The sequence below is a fragment of the Oryx dammah genome, unplaced genomic scaffold (assembly GCF_014754425.2).
Source record: "Oryx dammah isolate SB20612 unplaced genomic scaffold, SCBI_Odam_1.1 HiC_scaffold_5, whole genome shotgun sequence".
NCBI lineage: Eukaryota > Metazoa > Chordata > Mammalia > Artiodactyla > Bovidae > Oryx > Oryx dammah.
In genome coordinates this window covers 41373875-41393775 of record NW_024070189.1, presented here as the reverse complement: position 1 = coordinate 41393775, position 19901 = coordinate 41373875, and the positions used below count along the sequence as shown (strand labels likewise).

General features: G+C 42.0%; 1 protein-coding gene across 1 annotated transcript in view; it reads left to right on the top strand.

Annotated features, from left to right (window-relative positions):
* Positions 1 to 19513, top strand: part of ITK (IL2 inducible T cell kinase) — a 63627-nt gene extending 44114 nt beyond the window's left edge. Inside the window, exons 9-17 of the mRNA XM_040241441.1 lie at positions 5984 to 6066; positions 8048 to 8181; positions 8566 to 8640; positions 10213 to 10384; positions 10740 to 10956; positions 11879 to 11943; positions 12034 to 12152; positions 15361 to 15518; positions 16833 to 19513. Of these exons, the coding sequence (XP_040097375.1) occupies positions 5984 to 6066; positions 8048 to 8181; positions 8566 to 8640; positions 10213 to 10384; positions 10740 to 10956; positions 11879 to 11943; positions 12034 to 12152; positions 15361 to 15518; positions 16833 to 16904 (1095 nt within the window). The 3' untranslated portion in view covers positions 16905 to 19513. The remainder of the gene's footprint in view (positions 1 to 5983; positions 6067 to 8047; positions 8182 to 8565; positions 8641 to 10212; positions 10385 to 10739; positions 10957 to 11878; positions 11944 to 12033; positions 12153 to 15360; positions 15519 to 16832) is intronic.
* Positions 19514 to 19901: the final 388 nt, after the last annotated feature.

The window sequence follows — 19901 nt, the reverse complement described above, 5'->3', positions numbered from 1 at the left end:
ATATGCAGCCCACTCAGCACCTATGTTGTTGGATAATATAATAAATTGTTAAATTAACCAATAAGATCCTATAATAAGAGTTATACTGAATTTAAACAAGTACAGTTTTGTTATTTTTAATCACACACTGGTTAATGAAGTATGCCCATGGGGCACCTAAAAAAGCTCACAGTAATGATTAGCAAAAGATGATTTCTATTTTACAGCAGTTCTTTGGAGGCACTTAAATACATTCTGCTTGCTAGAGCAGTTGAAACATTCTTCCTTATTAATATTCTAAACTACTTCACCAAATCCTCTTTGCTTCCTTAGGTCATATACAAGCAAACTTCAGTGGGCCCCTGTATTGTATGATGTTTAAAATATCAACAGAACTTTTTCAGGGGTATATTTAGTGTCTCCTTTTCTAACAATTATAGGACCCTTAAAAGATGGATTGGTTCACTTTTATTGACCAAAAATGGATTTATTTCATTTTTATTAACTAAATCTCTCAAGGTACTGGTCCAAACATATTTCACCATTAGAATATAAATGCTTTATCTTGTTCCTGCTTTACACAGGACCCCAGAATTGTACCTATGACATAGTAGTTGCTTATTGAATATTTGTTGAGTGAATGAATACAGCAAATGCTTAAGAAATGTTTTTGAAATTAACAACTATATTTTGGGAGAAGCTGGCCAGTCACGAGCATTGTTTGGAGCTTTTAAAAAATACAAATTCTAGGATGTCAGCCCTCACCAGTCAGAACCTTGGAAATTGGTACTCAGGTGATTCTGGGACTTAGCCAAATTTCAGAACCACAGAAAACGACTCTTAGTGTGTATTATCAGTTCTTCAGATAGCACCTCCTCTAAGAACGTCCTCATGCTTTCCCTCTCACAAACTGTGGAATGTGGTTTTTCCCCACCTTTGAACTCTTATGTTGCAATGTCATGACATCTCTAGTAGCTCTCTTTTCACTCAGCCGTGGACCTCAGCAGTCTGTCTTCTGTGTAACCCATTTAGGTAGAGGGCGAATTCCTTGCAAGCAGGTACTTGATACCTTACAGCATGGCACATATTGAGTGACCTGAATTTGGGGCAGGAGCCTTTTCTAAGACATTGTTAATGATATTTCCATGATTCTAAGGTGTCACTAGTTAAAGATGCAATATTGAGTCCACAGAAGAATTGTTTTAAGGGAAGAAATGAACCACCTCCAAAACAAAGAGTAGTTATATGTCAGAGACACTCAAATTATAATGAAGCATAACAAAGATATGCTGTCAGTCTATATTTTTCATAATAACCTACCCTGTGTGTCAAGATTATCTTCTGTAAGGTCTGCTTCAAATCATATGGACAGAAAGAAAGAACAGTCACAGTCAACATATCTCAGAAGAAAGCAGACAATGGTATTAATACTTCTCATGTATGGCATACCATGGCATGTGGTAACAGCTGATGCTAGTCCTAATAGTCCTTGTTCTGGTATTATACTCCAGGATGCACTTTAATTCTCCCAATCATCTTGCAAAAGTCATTTTACAACTGAGAAAACTGAAGCCCATACATTGAATCTGGAGGCATCTGTAATTCACAGAATTATAAATTGTTAGAGCTAGAATTTCTTTTAAAGAATATCTGATCCATCCCCTTTGTGCTACAGGGGAGTAAACTGGGCCAAATTTAGACAGTAAATTAGTGTCAGTCTGGACTAGGGCAGGGACGCTTCTTCATACACACACACACACACACACACACACACATACACACACATAGTTAATAAGGGAATGTAGGAGTTAAGGTCTATTTTCCCATCTGCACATTTCCCATCCTTGGCATGTTTTTTTTTTTTTTATTGTTGCATCTTTATTTTTCTAGATAAAATAGTAAAAGATGACCTGAGACCTTGACTATATCCCGTAGGAACAAGCCCACTCCCCAACCCACTTTGGCCTCACTGCACAGATCAGTGCCCCATGCATAGCAGTGATAGGAGCAAAGACCCTTTAGACTTCCCTGTTCTTGGTGGTTGTAACTTCCTCTGAGCCCCTTACAGGAATTGGTGATAATGTACATACCAGATGCCTCATTTTCCCCACACCCGGGACTGCCTCAGCCCCAAACCAGAGTTTCCTGTTACCAGTGCTGAATGCCACCTAGAGCAACTACGATGGAGGAAGAGCTCTGCCAGCCTCCTGTTCTTGGCAGAGCTGACTGCAAACCTTACTTCTCTTTTGTCTGATGTCTATGGATCAGTTTACTCTTAACAGTTAAACCCCTCTCTCATCACAAATTTATAAAAAATAATAATGGTTTCTTTTAAAGAATAACAATAACAAAAAAAAATTCTTAATTAAATAGAAGAGATATTCCCACTCCTTCCTTCACAGATAGCTGATAAACTTCAGGCCATTTTGGTCTTTGTTTCTTCCCTTTAAAATACGTTACAAATGCAGATAATGTCTGCTTTGGCTAAAGCTTGATTTCTTCCTGCCCTGAATTTAATCCATCACATTTCAATGAGGCAAGAGCAAAAGCTTCAGTATTTAGTGAAAGGGGAAAACTTTTGAAGACAAGTGATGCTATGTAATATATGGATGAATATCATAAATATGACATTGAGTTGGAGAAGGAAATGGCAACCCACTTCAGTATTCTTGCCTGGAGAATCCTGTGGACAGAGAAGCCTGGTGGGCTGCTGTCCATGGGGTCGCACAGAGTCGGACACGACTGAAGTGACTTAGCATCCATGCATGCATTGGAGAAGGAAATGGCAACCCACTCCAGTGTTCTTGCCTGGAGAATCCTAGGGATGGGGGAGCCTGGTGGGCTGCTGTCTATGAGGTCACACAGGGTTGGACATGACTGAAGCGATGCAGCAGCAGCAGCAGCAGCAGCAGAAGAAGGAGCCAGACACAGATTCACTATTCACAATATCAAAGGTTAAAACAGCCCAAATGCTCAGCAACTGATGCACAGATAAACAAAATGTGGTGTTACAAAAGAATATTATGCAACCATAAAAAAGAATGAAGTATTGGTATATGTTAAAAGTTGATGAACCTTATAAACAATATGCTAAGAGTAAGAATCCAGTCAAAAGAGACCACATATTATACAATTTCATTTATATGGAATTTCTAAACTAGGCAAATCTATAAAGAAGGCAAATTAATATGCTGGGGTACAAATGATACCAAGGTGTCTTTTGGGAGAGATTAAAATATTCTAAAGTTAGATCATGGTGATGGTTGCATAACTCTTTGATTTTGATAAAAATCATTGAATTGTACACTTAAACAAGGATCATTTCATTGTATCTAAATTAGGCTTCAAAAGCTATTTTAAAATCTGGGATTTTTTTTTTTTTTTGGTGTCATATAGCTCAGCTTTAATTCAGAAATTGAATTCACTACTGATCCCAATGTGGGGGAAGTCAAGTTTTTTAAAAGAATGATTTGCAAGCAAGTTAGAAGGGTCTTTCCTATTGCACTGGATAAACAGTTTACATTCATATCTGAGAAAAAGAAACTAAGAATCTGGTCAGTTCTCCTCTGGCCTAACCATGTCCAGGGTTATGCACACAGCACATTGTGGACAATGTGGAAGGCTACAAGGGGTGTATAAGGTTACTCTATTGGTCCAGAAAGGTTTACAACTCATTTTCTTACATTTTAAAAAAATTCATGAAGTACAGAATCATTAGAGTAAATTCTGTGTGTACAAAGACAGAATACTAGTACTGTCCTCTAATAGTATGACATCTCATGAAAAGAAATGTAGTAGCTTTCTATATTTTCATCAATCCTTCCCCTGCTTTCAAGTAACATAGGGCAGCCCTACCTCACAACCTTGAGAAAGGAAGGTCAAGGGTAAAACAGAGACCTGAAGAGTCAGGCGTCAGCTTCAAATTTCTTTCTTTTTCTAGTTTTAGTGAGATAATAATTGACAAATGACATAAGTTGAAGGTATACAACTTAATGATTTGATTTATGTATATATTGCAAAATGATTAGTACAATAAGTGTAGTTAACATTAATCTCCACACATAGCTACATTTTTTTTCTTGTGATGAGAACGTTTAAGGTCTTAAACAACTTTCAAATACACAATGCAGTATTGTTAATTACAGTCACCATATTGGACATGATGTCCCCCAAATTTCTATTATAACTAGAAGTTTGTACCTTTTGACCACTTTCATCCAACTCCCCTACCTTCCACCACCCTCAAATTTCAAAATAGACTCTTGAAACTCCCAGCAGAGAGAAGAGTTTGGGGAAACTCAGAGAGTTTATGGGGTAAAACTCTAGGTTTGGAGAACACACAAGGATGTAAGAGTCAACTGTCCCCTCCACATGCCCCTCTGCAGGTTTCAGGGCCATGTCAAAGGAAGTAGGTTACATTTCTGTGTGAGGATGAGCTTTCCAACTATGAGTGCTCTTTCAAAAGACAGAGACTACTCATCAGGATGGTTAAAGTAAGAAATGCATATTTGGTTGAGTCAGTAGAGACTAAATCTGAATGTCCATAAACCTTTTAAAAGTTCAAGCCCCAGGGTCCCAGTCCTGGAGATTCTAAGTGTGTAGATATCAAGAGGAGCATGGTCAATTGCTTGTGGTCATTGTTTTTCTTTGTCTTGTTTTGTGCTTTAGATTCTTCACTTGATTTTGTGATCATCAGTAAAGTTTGGGGCACAGGGGGATAGGCCAGATCAGTGATTTTCAACCAAGGGTGACTTTGTCCCCAAGGGAACATGTGACAATGTCTGGTATCCAGTTGATAGAGGCCAGGGATGCTGCTAAACATCTATAATGCGCGGGAGAGTCCCCTCAACAAAGAAATACTAGGCCCCAAATGTCCATAGTACTGAGGCTGGGATAATTTTGGGGTAGAAAACCTTTTTGGGATCTTCTCTAACCCTGAGATTATAGGATTCAAACAATTAGTATAACAACCTATGTGTATTATTTTTATGTGTAGATGACCCACCTTTGGGATTAGGCCCTTATGTTGTTCTAAATTGTACATACTTTGCTCCATGTATCTCAAGCATATGCCTGCCTCACAAGGCTTCTGTCTCTCTCTGGCCTTCACTTACGGCCCTCACTATGTCTAAGTTAAGTGAACCACCCACAGAAATAAGTTTTGCAAATGTCACAGCACAGATTGACAGCTGGATAGGAACAGAGCATCAGACACAAAGTACTCAAAATCAGAGTTAAGATTTTTAAAGGTCCTACCAGGACTGAATAAACTGGTGTCTCCATTTGTTTGTACTTATTTCATCAGCACTGGCAAAACTGTCAGTGGGGTAGAGGGCATATTTTGGAGAATTCCCCCTTCTCTGCACTTCCCTCTTGCAACCAGCAGTTTCATGTTCTTTCTCCTTTTGCCCTGCAGCAAAATCAGTACTTGAAAAAGGGTCTACAATATATGTTTCCACTAAGGAACTGATGGATCTTCCTAGACAGAAATTTTGTGCCCTTGTGGGGAATGGACAAGTGGCTTCTAACGTTTGTTGAATGGAGGCACCATGGACTAGTAGAATGAGCAAGGGTTTTGCTCACCCACCACATTCAAGGTTCAAACTCCAGGTCTGCCCCCTACATTTGTAGGTCATGAGAAAATCACTTCAGCTCTGCAGCACTCAGCATCTTCATCAGGAAATTGAGGATAACAACATCTAATTTGCAATGTTGTGGTCAGGGTTAGATCATATCTGTAATGAGCCCCAGGAAGGCAGAATTTGTGTCTGTTTGCCTCTGTTTACTGTTTCTGTCATCACTAGAATAGTCTTGGACCCACAGTAGGAGCTCAAAAAATGTCTCTTGAATGAATATGTGAAATGGTAGCCATTACTGCTGAGAGGCTGCTTTGTGTCAAGCTGGCCTATGGTATTTCCTCCTTTCAAGGGAAAGAAAGTGGAGCTAGATACACGAACCTGATTTCCTGGGATCACTGATTTTTCATCCTTATTAACCATTCCAGGGTAAAGAAGGAGCCTTTATGGTGCGAGATTCCAGGACTCCAGGGACGTACACCGTGTCTGTTTTCACCAAGGCCATCGTAAGGTATGGTGCTAACTCAGCAAAGTGGGGAGAGATGGTACTGAGGTGATCACCAGGCCACACACAGCAATGTCAGACAGTGGATGAGGTAGAGGGGTCCTTAGAAGTAGTACATTGTTCCTGATCCCTCTGAGAAAACCAAGGCCAGGGAGATTAACAACATAACTGAACTCACTTAACTGGAAAATGACAGAGGTGGGCCTGGATGCCAGGTTCTCGCCCCAGTTAGCATCCTTGAGTGCAGAGCTCTAATAAAATAAAATAGCTAGTCCTGTATTTAATACAAGTTTATAATTTAATCCAAAGAATAACAAAAAAGATACTTTGCAGGCAAGAAAAAGTGAATTCTAGTTCTGGCTCTGCTGGTAAAACTGCCCCCCATTTATTGAGTCCTTACTATGTGAAAGAACCTTATAGGTCATTTCCAACCATAATAAGCCCCAAAGGCAGGTACTACTATGCTCCTTTCACACACAGAGCTGATGGCCCCTTCTGAGGCAACACCAGAGGTCAAGCTGCCCTCATGTTCCAGCTGGCTGACTGCAAGCCCCTCACCGCTGCTCTATGCTCTTCAGACCACAGTCTCCTCTGTAAAACTGTCTAGAAGCCTAGCCAGATCACAAATTCTTTTCTATCTAGAAAGTCAGTAAGAATTAAGCAGTGTGGCAATGACCGAAGTCCAGTAAGAGGAAAGTAATTTTTAAGGTGTCTTTAGGGAACAAACACTTTGAAGAAGGAAATGGCAACCCACTCCAATATTCTTGCCTGGGAAATCCTACGGACAGAGGAGCCTGCAGGCTATAGACCGTGGGGTCGCAAAGAGTCGGACATGATTGAGCATCATGCACAATGCAGGGAATACTTGCTGGAGGATGAAAGACCTCAGCAAGACTTGAAGCAAGAGCAGGGTGTAGCCAGGTGGTGAAGGGGAAGGGTCTGTCCAAGGTTGAGAAAGAAGGCAATGCCCATCTCCAAGGGGTCGTGCCTCTGCCATAGCTGGGGGACCGGGGACTCCAAAAGGATGATGGGAAAAGAATGAGAAATAAAGTCTTTGTTGGGAGTCCCTCAGCCCATCCCAGATTTGCCGATTCATTAGGAAGGCTCAGGACTCAGGATAGGGTGGTACTCAAGGCTAAGACTTTTTACAGTGAAAGCATACAAAGCAAAAGCAGCACAACGGAAAGGCACGTGGGGCAAAACCCAAAGAAAGCCAAATGCATGCTTTCAAGAGTCCTCTCCTAGTGGACTACACAGGATGTGCTTAAATCCTCCAGCAACAAGTGCCGTAACAGGGTGAAACGGTGTCACCAGGGAAGCTCACGAGAGACTCGGCACTCAAAGTGTTCACTGGTGGCTGGTCACGTAGGCACACTCTGCCTGGCACGTAGCAAAATTCCAGACTCCCAGAATAAAAGCAAATGTTGAGCATAAACCTCATCATTTATGTAAACAATTTAGGCACATCCTTACCAGTTAGAGAATGGTGGAAGCCCCTTTGAAACCCAAGTTCTCGGAAGCCAACCAAGTGCCAACCTGGCAAGCAGATCTTTTATGAATGGCAGTCAAGGCAGCTATGTTAACTCTGCTATGCAGTCAAATAAGTACAAAGGGGCTGAGATGCTTTCTGAACACATGCTGATGATTAGTTAAATCCACACAGCAGAGAAGGCAAACATGCCATCCCATGGGGGATGGATATAAGATCGAGGGGGATGGATACAAGACCTTCCCCTATTTTGTGGTTTGGGGAGAAACATCACCAGTTCATCATGGGACCAATCATAACTGGGTCCAGACGCACCCTCAGAATCTTCCTTCATACACCACTCAGGGCCAACCTGTCAAGACTGACATAAAAGTTAAAATATATCTGCCACGCTTGTAAGAGGGTAAAAAGCAGAGCTACTGGGATACTGCTACCAGCAGATATTTCTGTGTCCAAACATTGCTTCTTAGTAATCACTGCATGTCTCATTTGTTTAAGTGAGAACAACCCCTGTATAAAGCATTATCACATCAAAGAAACAAATGACAACCCCAAGCGATATTACGTGGCTGAAAAGTATGTGTTTGATTCCATCCCTCTCCTCATCAATTATCACCAGCACAACGGAGGAGGTGAGTTCTCAGGACAACGCCAGAGGGGGGCCCTTGCAGGGGAACATGGAGAAAAGTGATAAACACCCATCATTCCAGACAAAGCAACTATAAATAGTAACAATTTATACCAATACCAAAGGATGCCAAATATTTGATTACATACTTTCCATTAGCAAATTTTGCTGCTGGAATCATGAGATTTCACCAACCACCTACCCACCTGCAATATTACAGGTCCTCTCAGGGAAGGTGTAATATCAATGATTGTGGCTTTGGATTTTTTTTTTCCAGAATAAAAATAGCTCTTGCATTGGATTACACTTTTTTCTTCCTGGTGATTTGACTCAGATGGTTGCTTCAGTAAAGCTCTAACAACTGCCTTTCACTTTTTAATCAACCCAGGCCTGGTCACTAGACTCCGGTATCCAGTTTGCTCCTGGAGGCAGAAAGCCCCTGTCACCGCAGGGCTGAGATATGGTAAGAGTGCATTTGGGAATGGTATTCATTTGCGCTAACTCACACCCCTAAAGGTCTGGGGCAAATTGTGAGTGGACTTCCCCAGATTTAAAATGATCATTAAACAAGTACATTATATATCTGGAGATGGTATACACAAATGAACATTTACAATGTGTGTAAGATAGACAGATGCACATTTATCTAGGTCATATCAATGAAGTGTTCTCTGACCACCTGCTCTGTACAGAGCATTCCACTCAGTGCTATGAGAAACCAATGCTACACCACTGTGTTCCTGCCTATCTTCTAGAACTTCTGTATCATCTGGTTTATTGGCTATCAGTCCATTGCAGGTGCTATAAGCTAGCAGCATCCGGAAGTGTGTGTCCGCATAGCACTGTGTTAAAATTCTTTGAATGCTTTTAGGCAGGGCATACGTCTCCAGGGCCATGGGCCTTACTTTTCCTTCCTTCCCTATGAAACCACTTCACCCCCTTGTACTTTCTGCCTGGAACCTGAAGGCATTTGGGGATGCAAACATACCCTGATCCAAACTGTGCTGGCCGAGGAGAAGGCTGATGTAACTTTCATGTTGTAACTTTTATGTTGGTGGTCCTCAAACTTTGGTGGGCATTCAAGTTATCTAGGATGCTTATGAAAAGTATTGACTCCCGGCCCCAACCCAGCACTTACCAAAACGCAATCCCTGACAGGTGGGTCCTGGAGTTGCATTTTCAGCAAGTGCCCTGGGTGATTCTGACACCAGGGGTTAGAGGGTGATACTTTGAGAAATGTCACGTGGGCTCCTCGTCTGTAACCAGCACCATGTCTGCACACTGTGGGTGCTTGGTACTGCTTCCTGTTGAGTCTCTGCCTCAAAGAGGTAGAAACTGAACTGTTTATGGTACTAGACCAAGCGCCAGGAGAGGATAGTGTCCCTCAGCCTCCTGACAAAAACAAAGTAACTCTAATACCTGTAGAATCCTAATGTGTTCATGCTGGGTGGAAGCCCAGAGAGTATTTTATGAACCCATTCATTTCTGTCAGCATGGAGGTTGAGACTCAGATCCCTTTTATTCATTTATTGAGCATTTGTTGAGAGCCTGCCTTGTGCTAGACCGTGTGCTGGCCTGCACCTCTGTACCACTCCTCCTGGAATCCACTGCCTTGCCTCTGCTAAGGCCTAACAAGTGCTGTCTACAAAATGGATGCTCTTGATGGATAAATGCGTGAATGAATGACCAATTCAAATAAAACTTGCTCTACATGAAAAATGACAAGAACAATTTTCAATTAGGGATAGGAAATGATTGGGACCTTAGAACCCTTTCATTGACTTTAATATCTCAACTAATGCCATCCTCCTTCCTCTTTCCATGTAATCGTCCCCACACAATTTTTTTCATGGTTTTCAGTGCATATTCTATGTTATTATTTGGGAAAGAAGATAATTTTACCTATCTATAGTTTTAAGTATGATGGCTTATACCAGAGTCTAACATTCTATATAGAGCAGTATAGTTTCCTGGTAGTCCTATACCTTGTATCTACTACTTGCCAACTCCGGAAAACCCTCTCTTTCTCTTCCAGGGAAATGGGTGATTGATCCCTCGGAGCTCACTTTTGTGCAGGAGATTGGCAGTGGGCAGTTTGGGTTGGTGCATCTTGGTTACTGGCTCAACAAGGACAAAGTGGCCATCAAAACCATTCAAGAAGGGGCTATGTCAGAAGAGGACTTCATTGAGGAGGCTGAAGTCATGATGTGAGTGGCCACACAGAGAGTACTGTGATCTTTAAATACCATTCTAATGTCATCTTATGCCACCTCCCTGCCCAAGTCCAGCGATGGCTTCCTATGGCATGGAGAATAACACCAAGCTCCTCACTGCGGCCTAGAAGGCCTGCCATGGTCTGGCCCTGCCCACTCCTTAACTTCATCTCCTACCCATCTCTCCTCTGGTTCCATGCATGCCAGTCACACTGACCTTCGTTGTCCTCACACACACCAGCTGAGTCCATGCCATTCTTCAGCTCAATGAGACATTTTTGTTTGAGGGATGGAGTGTATTTTGGGAAACTGAATTTAGACCATCTCAACTCTTGCCATTGTTCTCCAGGAAACTCTCTCACCCCAAACTAGTCCAGCTCTATGGAGTATGCCTGGAACAGGCCCCCATCTGCCTGGTGTTTGAATTCATGGAACACGGTTGCCTGTCAGATTACCTGCGTAGCCAGAGGGGGCTCTTTGCCGCGGAGACCCTGCTGGGCATGTGTCTGGACGTGTGTGAGGGCATGGCCTACCTGGAAGAGGCGTGTGTCATCCACAGAGACTTGGTAAGAGGATGCAGGGCAAAACCCTACAAGTCCAGAGTGAAGGGGCATGTCCCACTGAAATGCAGAACTACTAAGACTGGGAACGCATAAATCAATAAAAAGGCACAAGCTTTCTTCCTTCCCATTGCAACTTCTTCCTTCCTCCACCCACTGTGGGAGATCCTCATGGGACTCAGTTCTGGGCTCTATTCCCAGCCCCACCTCTAACTTCCACTCTCTGAGTTGGAGTTTACATTCTTCCAAAATGAAGCTAACAGCAGCTCCTCCTTAACCTCTCTATGTCTCCACATCCTCTTGGTAAAATGAAAGAAGTTGACAAGTACATGCTTTCTTAAAATGTTATCCAAGGATCTGTCAGGATCACATTGGAGTGATCCTAGAACCAACCTCAGAATTTCTGGCAGTTGAGGCTCAGGAATATTCATTTTAACATGTCCACCCCATGGAATTTGCAGGCACATTAGAATTTAAGACTCACTGGATCTTTTATCAGTAAGGGATCTTCAAATCCAAGACTCTGTGATGTGAATTAGGGACCATGTCATCTCCCCATTGAGGAATAGTTTTAAGAGAATTAGCAACCTCAATACATTCTCACTTTAGTCAAATGGATGACAGCTTCTTCATACTATCCTTAAGATTAACATCAGGTTGCACTGGAGCTTATAATTGGTTACACAACACCATGGATTTCTTTTTTGATTAGGATCCTAGAAATGAAGATGAAAGATGAGATTTACTCACCCTGATAAAAAGACCTTACGCATTCAGTTTCCATCGCACACTAGTGATGCTTAATTAACATTTGTGAAGCTCCTTATTGCTCCCATATAAGCAAAGCACTGTGATTATAGGAGACTCCTTAATTACTGATTACTCACCAAGTTTTCTTTTTCCTTTTGTTTGCCTGTCTCTGCTCCAGGCTGCCCGGAATTGTTTAGTTGGGGAAAACCAAGTCATCAAGGTGTCTGACTTTGGGATGACAAGGTAACATGGGGATATGGTACCAGCAAAATCTCAGGAATGGGACGCAGGCCCCCAGGACACTCGGATCATCTCTCTCCTCTCTCTTCCCAGGTTCGTCCTTGATGACCAATACACCAGTTCCACAGGCACCAAATTCCCAGTGAAGTGGGCATCTCCAGAGGTCTTCTCCTTCAGTCGCTACAGCAGCAAGTCAGATGTGTGGTCATTTGGTAAGTATCATTCTGGCCCCACACCCACACAACCTGGGACTGTGTGACAGCTGTTTTATTTGTCCAATTGCTGGGATGGTGAGGGCATCCCAGTGAGAGCCTGCAGACTCATTATTGTATTTATTCTTGGTTATTTTTGAAATGGGGGTAAAAATAAAAATGAAAACAGGATACTGATGACAGCTGCTGTGAGATCAAGAGACGGAGGAGTCAGAAGATTAGAATATGAGTCCCTGGAGGGCAGGAACCATATTTTTTTGCAACATTATGTTTATTCCCACATTTATCCCTCAGTAAGTTTATTTCCCTTTCATTCAACAATGATTTTTTGAGCATCTACTACATGCCAGGGGCTAATCTGGGTGCTCACAAAGCATTGTGACATAGGATAGAAAAGACTCCTGTTCTCTTGGAGACAAATTTTAAGGAGAGATAACAGTCATGTAAACAAGCTAACAAATATGTGTGTAAAGTCAAGTCAGGGAGTAGTAAGCAAGTGCTATGTATAAAACAAAGCAATAATGGGGCAAAGAGAGACTATAATGGAGGGAGGATCTGTATTAAATAGCAGGATCCATCCAGGAAGGCCTCTCTGAGATTCTCTGTGACTGTTGAGCAGAGAGCTGAATGATGAGAGGAAGATGTCTCTATTTGAAGATCCAGGAAACAGTGCCTAACAAAGGCAGCAGCAAGTGCCAAAGTTTGGTATGTCCAAAGAAAAGGGAGTACTGACTTAGCAGGAGAAATATAGGCAATGAAATTGGTTGGCCATGGTAAGGAATTCGATTTCTCATAAGTGCAAATGGGCATGAATGAAAGAATGAATGATGTCCTTGTGACAAGAAGCACTAAATGTTCTTGCTGGAAGTGTCATGTCTTTGTAAATCATAGCCTGTGCATATTAAAGTGTGCACAAAACTGTACTGGACAACCTCTTTGATCTGGAGTGTAAGAAGGATTCTACTTTGGACAAGAATGGTTTGGAGTTTTATGTTGTCATTCTGTTTGAAGGGAAGATTTGCCAAGTATATTGACTAGTAGTAGAAACCAGGGAGAAGACTAAATCCCTTAGGAAAAGAACTAATTAGTCTTCTTCAGTACTTTAGAATATCCATTTCCAACAGCCAAGTGGTATGTTTATTTTGAGTCCTTCTAAATTGTTCCTTGGACTTCTCAGGTGGCTCAGTGGTAAAGAATACACCTGTCAATGAAGACCAAGGTTTGAGCCCTGGGTCAGTAAGATCTCCTGGAGAAGGGAATGGCAACCCACTACAGTATTCTTGCCTGGGAAATCCCATGGACAGAGGAGCCTGGCAGGATACAGTCCACAGGGTCACAAAAGAGACAGATACAACTTAGCTGTGAAACCACCACAACAAAAATTGTTCCTTAAAGTAGTTCCTCTGTTCAACAGGCCTAGTTATGACTTTGATAATCAAACTGAAGGTACAGAATGAACTCAGAAGAAATAAAACTGCACTAGAGCAATCTCAGATCCTCTTTTCCCCAGTGCCTACAGCTAGGAAGGGTGTGGCCGCTCTCCCTGGGTACAGCTGGTCATGTTGCACCAAGCCAGTTGTTCCATAAAGAAACGTTTGCAGCCGTGGCCACTTTGTCACACTGACCCACTGACTCAGAACGGTGTTTATTCTGCCATAGGTTGTCAGCCTAGGACTTTGCTGCTGCATTTTATAATTAGAGGATTGAGCTTAGAGTCTGTCCCTTCCTAGGATGTGTCATCTGAAGTGTCCAAAGATGAGACTGACTGGAAGCAGAGTAGGAAGGGTGAGAAAACTGGGGTGACAACCCTAGAAAGAGAAATGTGGATGGAGGAGAGCTCGCTGCCTGCCTCAAGGCCATTGGCCTTCGTCATGCATTTTAAGGCTTCTGCCCTAATGAACTACACTATTTTTAAAAAGTCAACTATCCTCTTTGGGGCCTTACTTAGTTCCTCAGTGCATTACAAGGTTTGCATAAAAGCAATTGTTTTCCAGCCAGCTTTGAGCAGCAAACCCCCATTTTCCAAAGAAACCTCACTAGAAATCCTGGCATCTTGGGGTGTTAAATAGCCTTATTTACTGAATCTCCCGAAACTCCCAAGGCACTTCCGAGGCTCCCTCAGAAATTCTCATCCAATTGTCAGGACTGGGCCCCAGGATCTGCCACTGGAACAAATTTCTGACATGATTTTTCAAGACTTCAGACACGTGAAGGATCATATTTTGAATCAAATGGAAGAATCAAAATTCTTCCCTTGAGTTCTCTGGACTCTATTTTGAAAACTACTGGATTAGGTGACCTTCAAGCTCTGTTCCCACTCTGACATCTGATGAATAGATATAAGTACATAGTAAAGTTGGGTGTAATTTCTACTGAAGGCAGAAAAGGAAAAGTGATTAAATCAGAGGTCAAAAATAGACAACTTGAAGAGTTTTGCTCAGTTAACACAGTATTTAATCAAATTGAGTTTATATTTTAAAACTACCAATTTATGATTTATCTTTTAAAGTAAATCAGAAAAATGTGGCAATCCTGAACCCCCATTCCCAACTGCCCTATTCTTGTTGGAGCTAAATCACAGCTGTCCCTTTGGGGACAGAACTTTTGACTTCTGGTTTTCCACAGTCCTCACTAGTCCCTGTTATGCAGACTTCATTTACTCCATCCATCTACATCATGTGTAGACATTTGAGCTTACATCCCCTGAAAGCTTTAGTTGTAGCATTTGAGTTAGATATAACTAAGGGCTGAGCTTGAACATTCATTTGTGAAATCTCTGTTCTTCAGAAATAGTACAGGGCTATGGCACCCCACTCCAATACTCTTGTCTGGAAAATCCCATGGATCGAGGAGCTGGTAGGCTGCAGTCCATGGGATCGCTAAGAGTCGGACATGACTGAGCAACTTCACTTTCACTTTTCACTTTTTATGCATTGGAGAAGGAAATGGCAACCCACTCCAGCGTTCTTGCCTGGAGAATCCCAGGGACCGGGGAGCCTGGTGAGCTGCCATCTCTGGGGTCACACAGAGTCGGACACGACTGAAGTGACTTAGCAGCAGCAGCAGCAATAAGCCTTAGGTGGTTTGACATACTTTCTGGTGGTAGAAACTTGAATATTAATATCAAAGGGTCTGTGATTTCTAGATGTGAGTTTGTTGTTATTTATGAACTTTATCACTACCTGTTTTGATTCCCTATTTCTCATAGGTGTGCTGATGTGGGAAGTCTTCAGTGAAGGCAAAATCCCATACGAAAACCGAAGCAACTCAGAGGTGGTAGAAGACATCACCACTGGATTTCGGTTATACAAGCCCCGACTGGCCTCCCAGCATGTCTACCAGGTCATGAATCATTGCTGGAAAGAGGTCAGTAAAGGAAGTGGTTCCCCCTTCTCCGTCCCCCACATTATAATCTGTAACTTCAGGGTCTGCCCCCATCCCCAAAGGAAGGAGCCCTCTCAGAGGATGAGGCAGTAGGGATGACAAAACAGATTAGCATGAAAGTGACGTTGAGCACCTATTACCTGAAGGAGTTCCCTATCTCTAGAAAAGCTGGCAGAGATCTTAAATATTATTTGATTTGCAATATAATGGTACAAGCCATCAACATACTGTCAGAGAGGAAGAAGGGGTAGATTTGATTACATTTGTGTGGGCCTATTTCTGGGATCCTAACTCTACTCCATTTATCTGTCTATTCTTTCACCAACATCACAGCCTCTTGATTACTAAAGCTTTATAGTAAGTCTTAAAGTCGAGGAGTATCAGTCCTTTAACCTTGTTCACCTTGCTCAGTGTTGTGTTGACTATTTTGAGTCTTTTACCTTTCCATATAAACCTTAGGGGTTTCCCTGGTGGCTCAGACAGTAAAGAATCCACCTGTAATGCAGGAGACCTGGGTTCGATCCCTGGGTTGGGAAGATCCCCTGGAGGAGGGCATGGCAACCCACTCCAGTATTCTTACCTGGAGAATCCCCATGGACAGAGGAGCCTGGTGGGCTACAGTTCATGGGGTCCCAAAGAATTGGACATGACTGAGTAACTAAGCACAGCACAGCACATAAACCTTAGAGTCATTTTGTCAGTATCTACAAAATAAGTTGCTCAATTCTTACTGTGATTGTGTTGAATCTATAGATCAAGTTGAAAACCAATGTCATCTTAACAATATAAAGTCTTCCTATACACAAACATAGAATATTTCTCCATTTACTTAGATCTTCTTTGATATCTTGTTTTAGAATTTTATATTTTTCCTAGTATAGATCCTATACACATCTTAGGAGATTTATACCCAAATATTTACTTTTTTTGATGTTATTTAGCACTTATTTATGTTACATTTTATATATGACTTTATTTCATTCTCTCAACAATCTTGAGATAGATAATATTATTATCCTCATTTTACAGATAAAAAACTGAGGTTCAGAGACGTTAAGTAACTTGTTCAAGGTCACACAGCTAAGTGGAAAAGCTGAAATTCAAAAGCAGGCCATATTTTGATTCCAAAATGCCTGCTGTTGACAACTAAGACACAATGCCGTCAAATACAACATATACAGAAGCATATTTAAAAATCAGTAAATATTATTGCAGTTTAATTCTGGTTTGCTTTGGAATTAGCTATGACAGACAAGTACAAGGAAATCACAGAATAACCTTTCTTTCTCTTCCTAGAAACCAGAAGACCGGCCACCTTTCTCCAGACTCTTGAGTCAACTGGCTGAAATTGCAGAATTGGGGCTTTAAAAGAGACTCAGTGCTAGGCCATGGGCTACAGATCCTGAGTAGGGGAAGGAGGTCGTCCCTTCACAGAGCATTAAAAGCTGCCACCAGCCCAGGACTCCCCAGAGGCAACTGGCCTGTCGCACCAGTCCCCAAGCTGCCACAGAGGCAGCAGCCTGCTAGAGGCTGGCGCCAGGCCACAGGCAGAAGGCTCAGCCACTGCACTGGGTGTGGGGCCAGAGCAGCAGTGATGTCCCTACCCTTCCTCCAGCCTCTTCTCCTGCGTAATGCACAAACCTCAATCAACAGCTTTAAGGCAACACTTCTTGCACTTCTTAGAGAAGGGAGGGATGGTGTAGGACCCTGGATTATTACCTTCATTATTATTTTAAACATGGACCTAAAGTTCATGGTCAAGGGATTCTTTATTTGACCCAGCAATACAGAATCCCAGAATATGGGGCGAGATGATCAAGGAGCATGACAATTTCTCAAGGAGAACTAATGAGTTAATTAAAGTCACAAAGAGTAAGCTCTGCCTCTGTGATGCTGTCAGCCACAGTTTCCTGCCTCAGCAGATGATGGAACAAGTGCTTACCTCAGAGACCGGATATGCTGAGAAGCAGCTTTGTGAGGTTTTACTCATAGAGTACACTGCCACCCTCTCCTTGAAGACAGCATGATGGACTGAGGTGAACAATTCTGATCTCACTGCTGGAGCATTGGGTATCTGGCGTCTGGGCAGAAAGAGGGCATCAGATGATGGAACCACCTGGCACAAGGAAAGGCCTTAGGCTGTTACCACTTGGATGCTCATCTTTAGCACCAAGTCAAGCAGGTGACTCTGCCTCCCCTTTCATGCCGAATGCTTCTGCAGCATCCTGGGTGGGGGGGGGGGCAGTGGTGGCGGTGGAACCATGGCTTCTGTAAACAACCAGACCCCTCTCTGCATTCTTCCATCCTCACCAACAGAGTGCAGACTTGTGCCAGGCACTGTGGCCTGGCAGAGAAACTGAAGCTTGTTTCGGCCCTAGAGATTTGCAACTTCAAGGTTGAGACTTCAAGTCTCCCTAAATTCTAAGGGAGGAACAAGAGGTCTGTTCTTGCTCAAACCACCTGGATGGAAACTGAGTCAGGTACTGAGTCGGGGACTTCCAAGATGCACAAGGGTGCCTCTTGTTATTGAGCACTTGAATTTGCAAAGTGAAAATGTACAGAGCTACAGGCCTTATCTGCAGAATCTCAGTTCACCCTGAGTTCACACCAACACTGTGAGGTATTATTATCATTCCCATTTTACAGATAATGGAACTTCGGCTTTGAAAAGCTTGGACACCTACCTGAAGTGACAGAGCTAGGAAGTATTAACATAGAGCCCACCTCTGTCTGACGCCAATGCAGTTTCTCTATTTTTATTCAATACTGCCTCCTACTGAGGGTCAAAGAGATTGCAGAAGAGATAAGTACAGCAGAGGGACACAGCACCATCAGCAAGTAAAGTTGATCCTGTATAGAGCAGTGTGGTTGTCGATGTAGCCTTCCCACTTGGAATAGGATCCTTATTTCCTCATCTATATCCTCACCTTCATTAGAGTTAATGACTTTGGTGTTATTAAAGGAGTAATTAACCCTTTGATTCACCCAACCCACCAGAGTAATACTGCAAGAAGCCCTTTATAGATGGGCTTCAAAGTGGCTTTAAAAGATTCTCCTGCAGAAGTATAAATACTTCCTTTAATTATCACTTCAACTTTGAACTGGCTGCGGTCTTCTTGGACACTTTCTGGGAAAGGGCATTCCCTGATGTGAGAGAGATTTAATTTTCCTACAGTGTTCAGATAAAACTCTCAGAGCGATTACTGGATGGTGTTGAAGTCAACGCTTTCTAAATCATGTGATATGTTGACTGCCTGGTGATGCAAATGCACAGTTTTAACTGTAACTACTGTGACACTGGTAGCTTCAAAATAAAACTATCATTCAGAAGATGACATTCCGCAACTTATCCAAAATCATCCCTGTTTACTTTTTTGGCATTTTGTACATTCTTTTTTTGGAACCTTTAATTAGAGATGATTTCTGGAACATCAAGCCTAGAAGGAAAACATCAGAATTGACTGATTTTCTGTGGTATGGTTTAGAATGATTCTCCCCTGCATGGTATTATCTTGTTCAAGCTCAGATTCATTGAGGCTTTAACTCAAGACGTGTCAAGAGTTCACCTCTCAGTGTTCTGAAAAATGGACTTCCTGCCTGTTTGGCTTTTTTTCCCCCTCTCACATTTTGATAATGGTGCCATGTGTTTACAGCGAATTCCCCTATGCAAAGTTTTGGTTCTAGATGCATTTGATAGATTCTGCACTGTGTCCTTTTGAGACTATGTATTTATATTTTACTAGAGTGAATATTTATTACTGTACAGTCATTCACAATGAAAATGTTACAAATATCTCTTATGCTTTGTAAAGCACACCAAGTTAAAGGCTGGGTCTAGCAAATAAAGTTGTGCATTTTAGTGAATATGGTATCTACAGCCTGGGCCCATATTTAGCCAAATGTCAGACAACCAAAAGTTTTCCTTAAATAATAATTGTTACATAGTTTCACATTACACAGACAAGACTATATATCACAACATTTTTTTCATCAAGTAAATATCAAATGCTTCCTATGTTCCTTTGTTTGTTCCTTCCTATGTTTTGTCTTTGCAGAAACAAAAATGAAAAAGACACAGTCTTTACATTCCAAGTATGGTTGAGAAGGCAGACATACACACAAGCAAAATTATAATATGGGAATTAGAGCAAAACAGGAATAAGGTCAAAGTAGAGAAGAGCTCAGAAAAAGTGATGGAATCTCTCAGACAAAGGGCAATGTCAGTAGAACTTTCTAGAATCTTGCTACTCAAATTGTGGTCCCTGGACCAGCAACAGCAGCATTACTAGCCTGTGAGAAACCCAAATTCTCTACCTCCACCCTGAGATCTACCGAATGAGAATTTACATTTTAACATGATCTGAT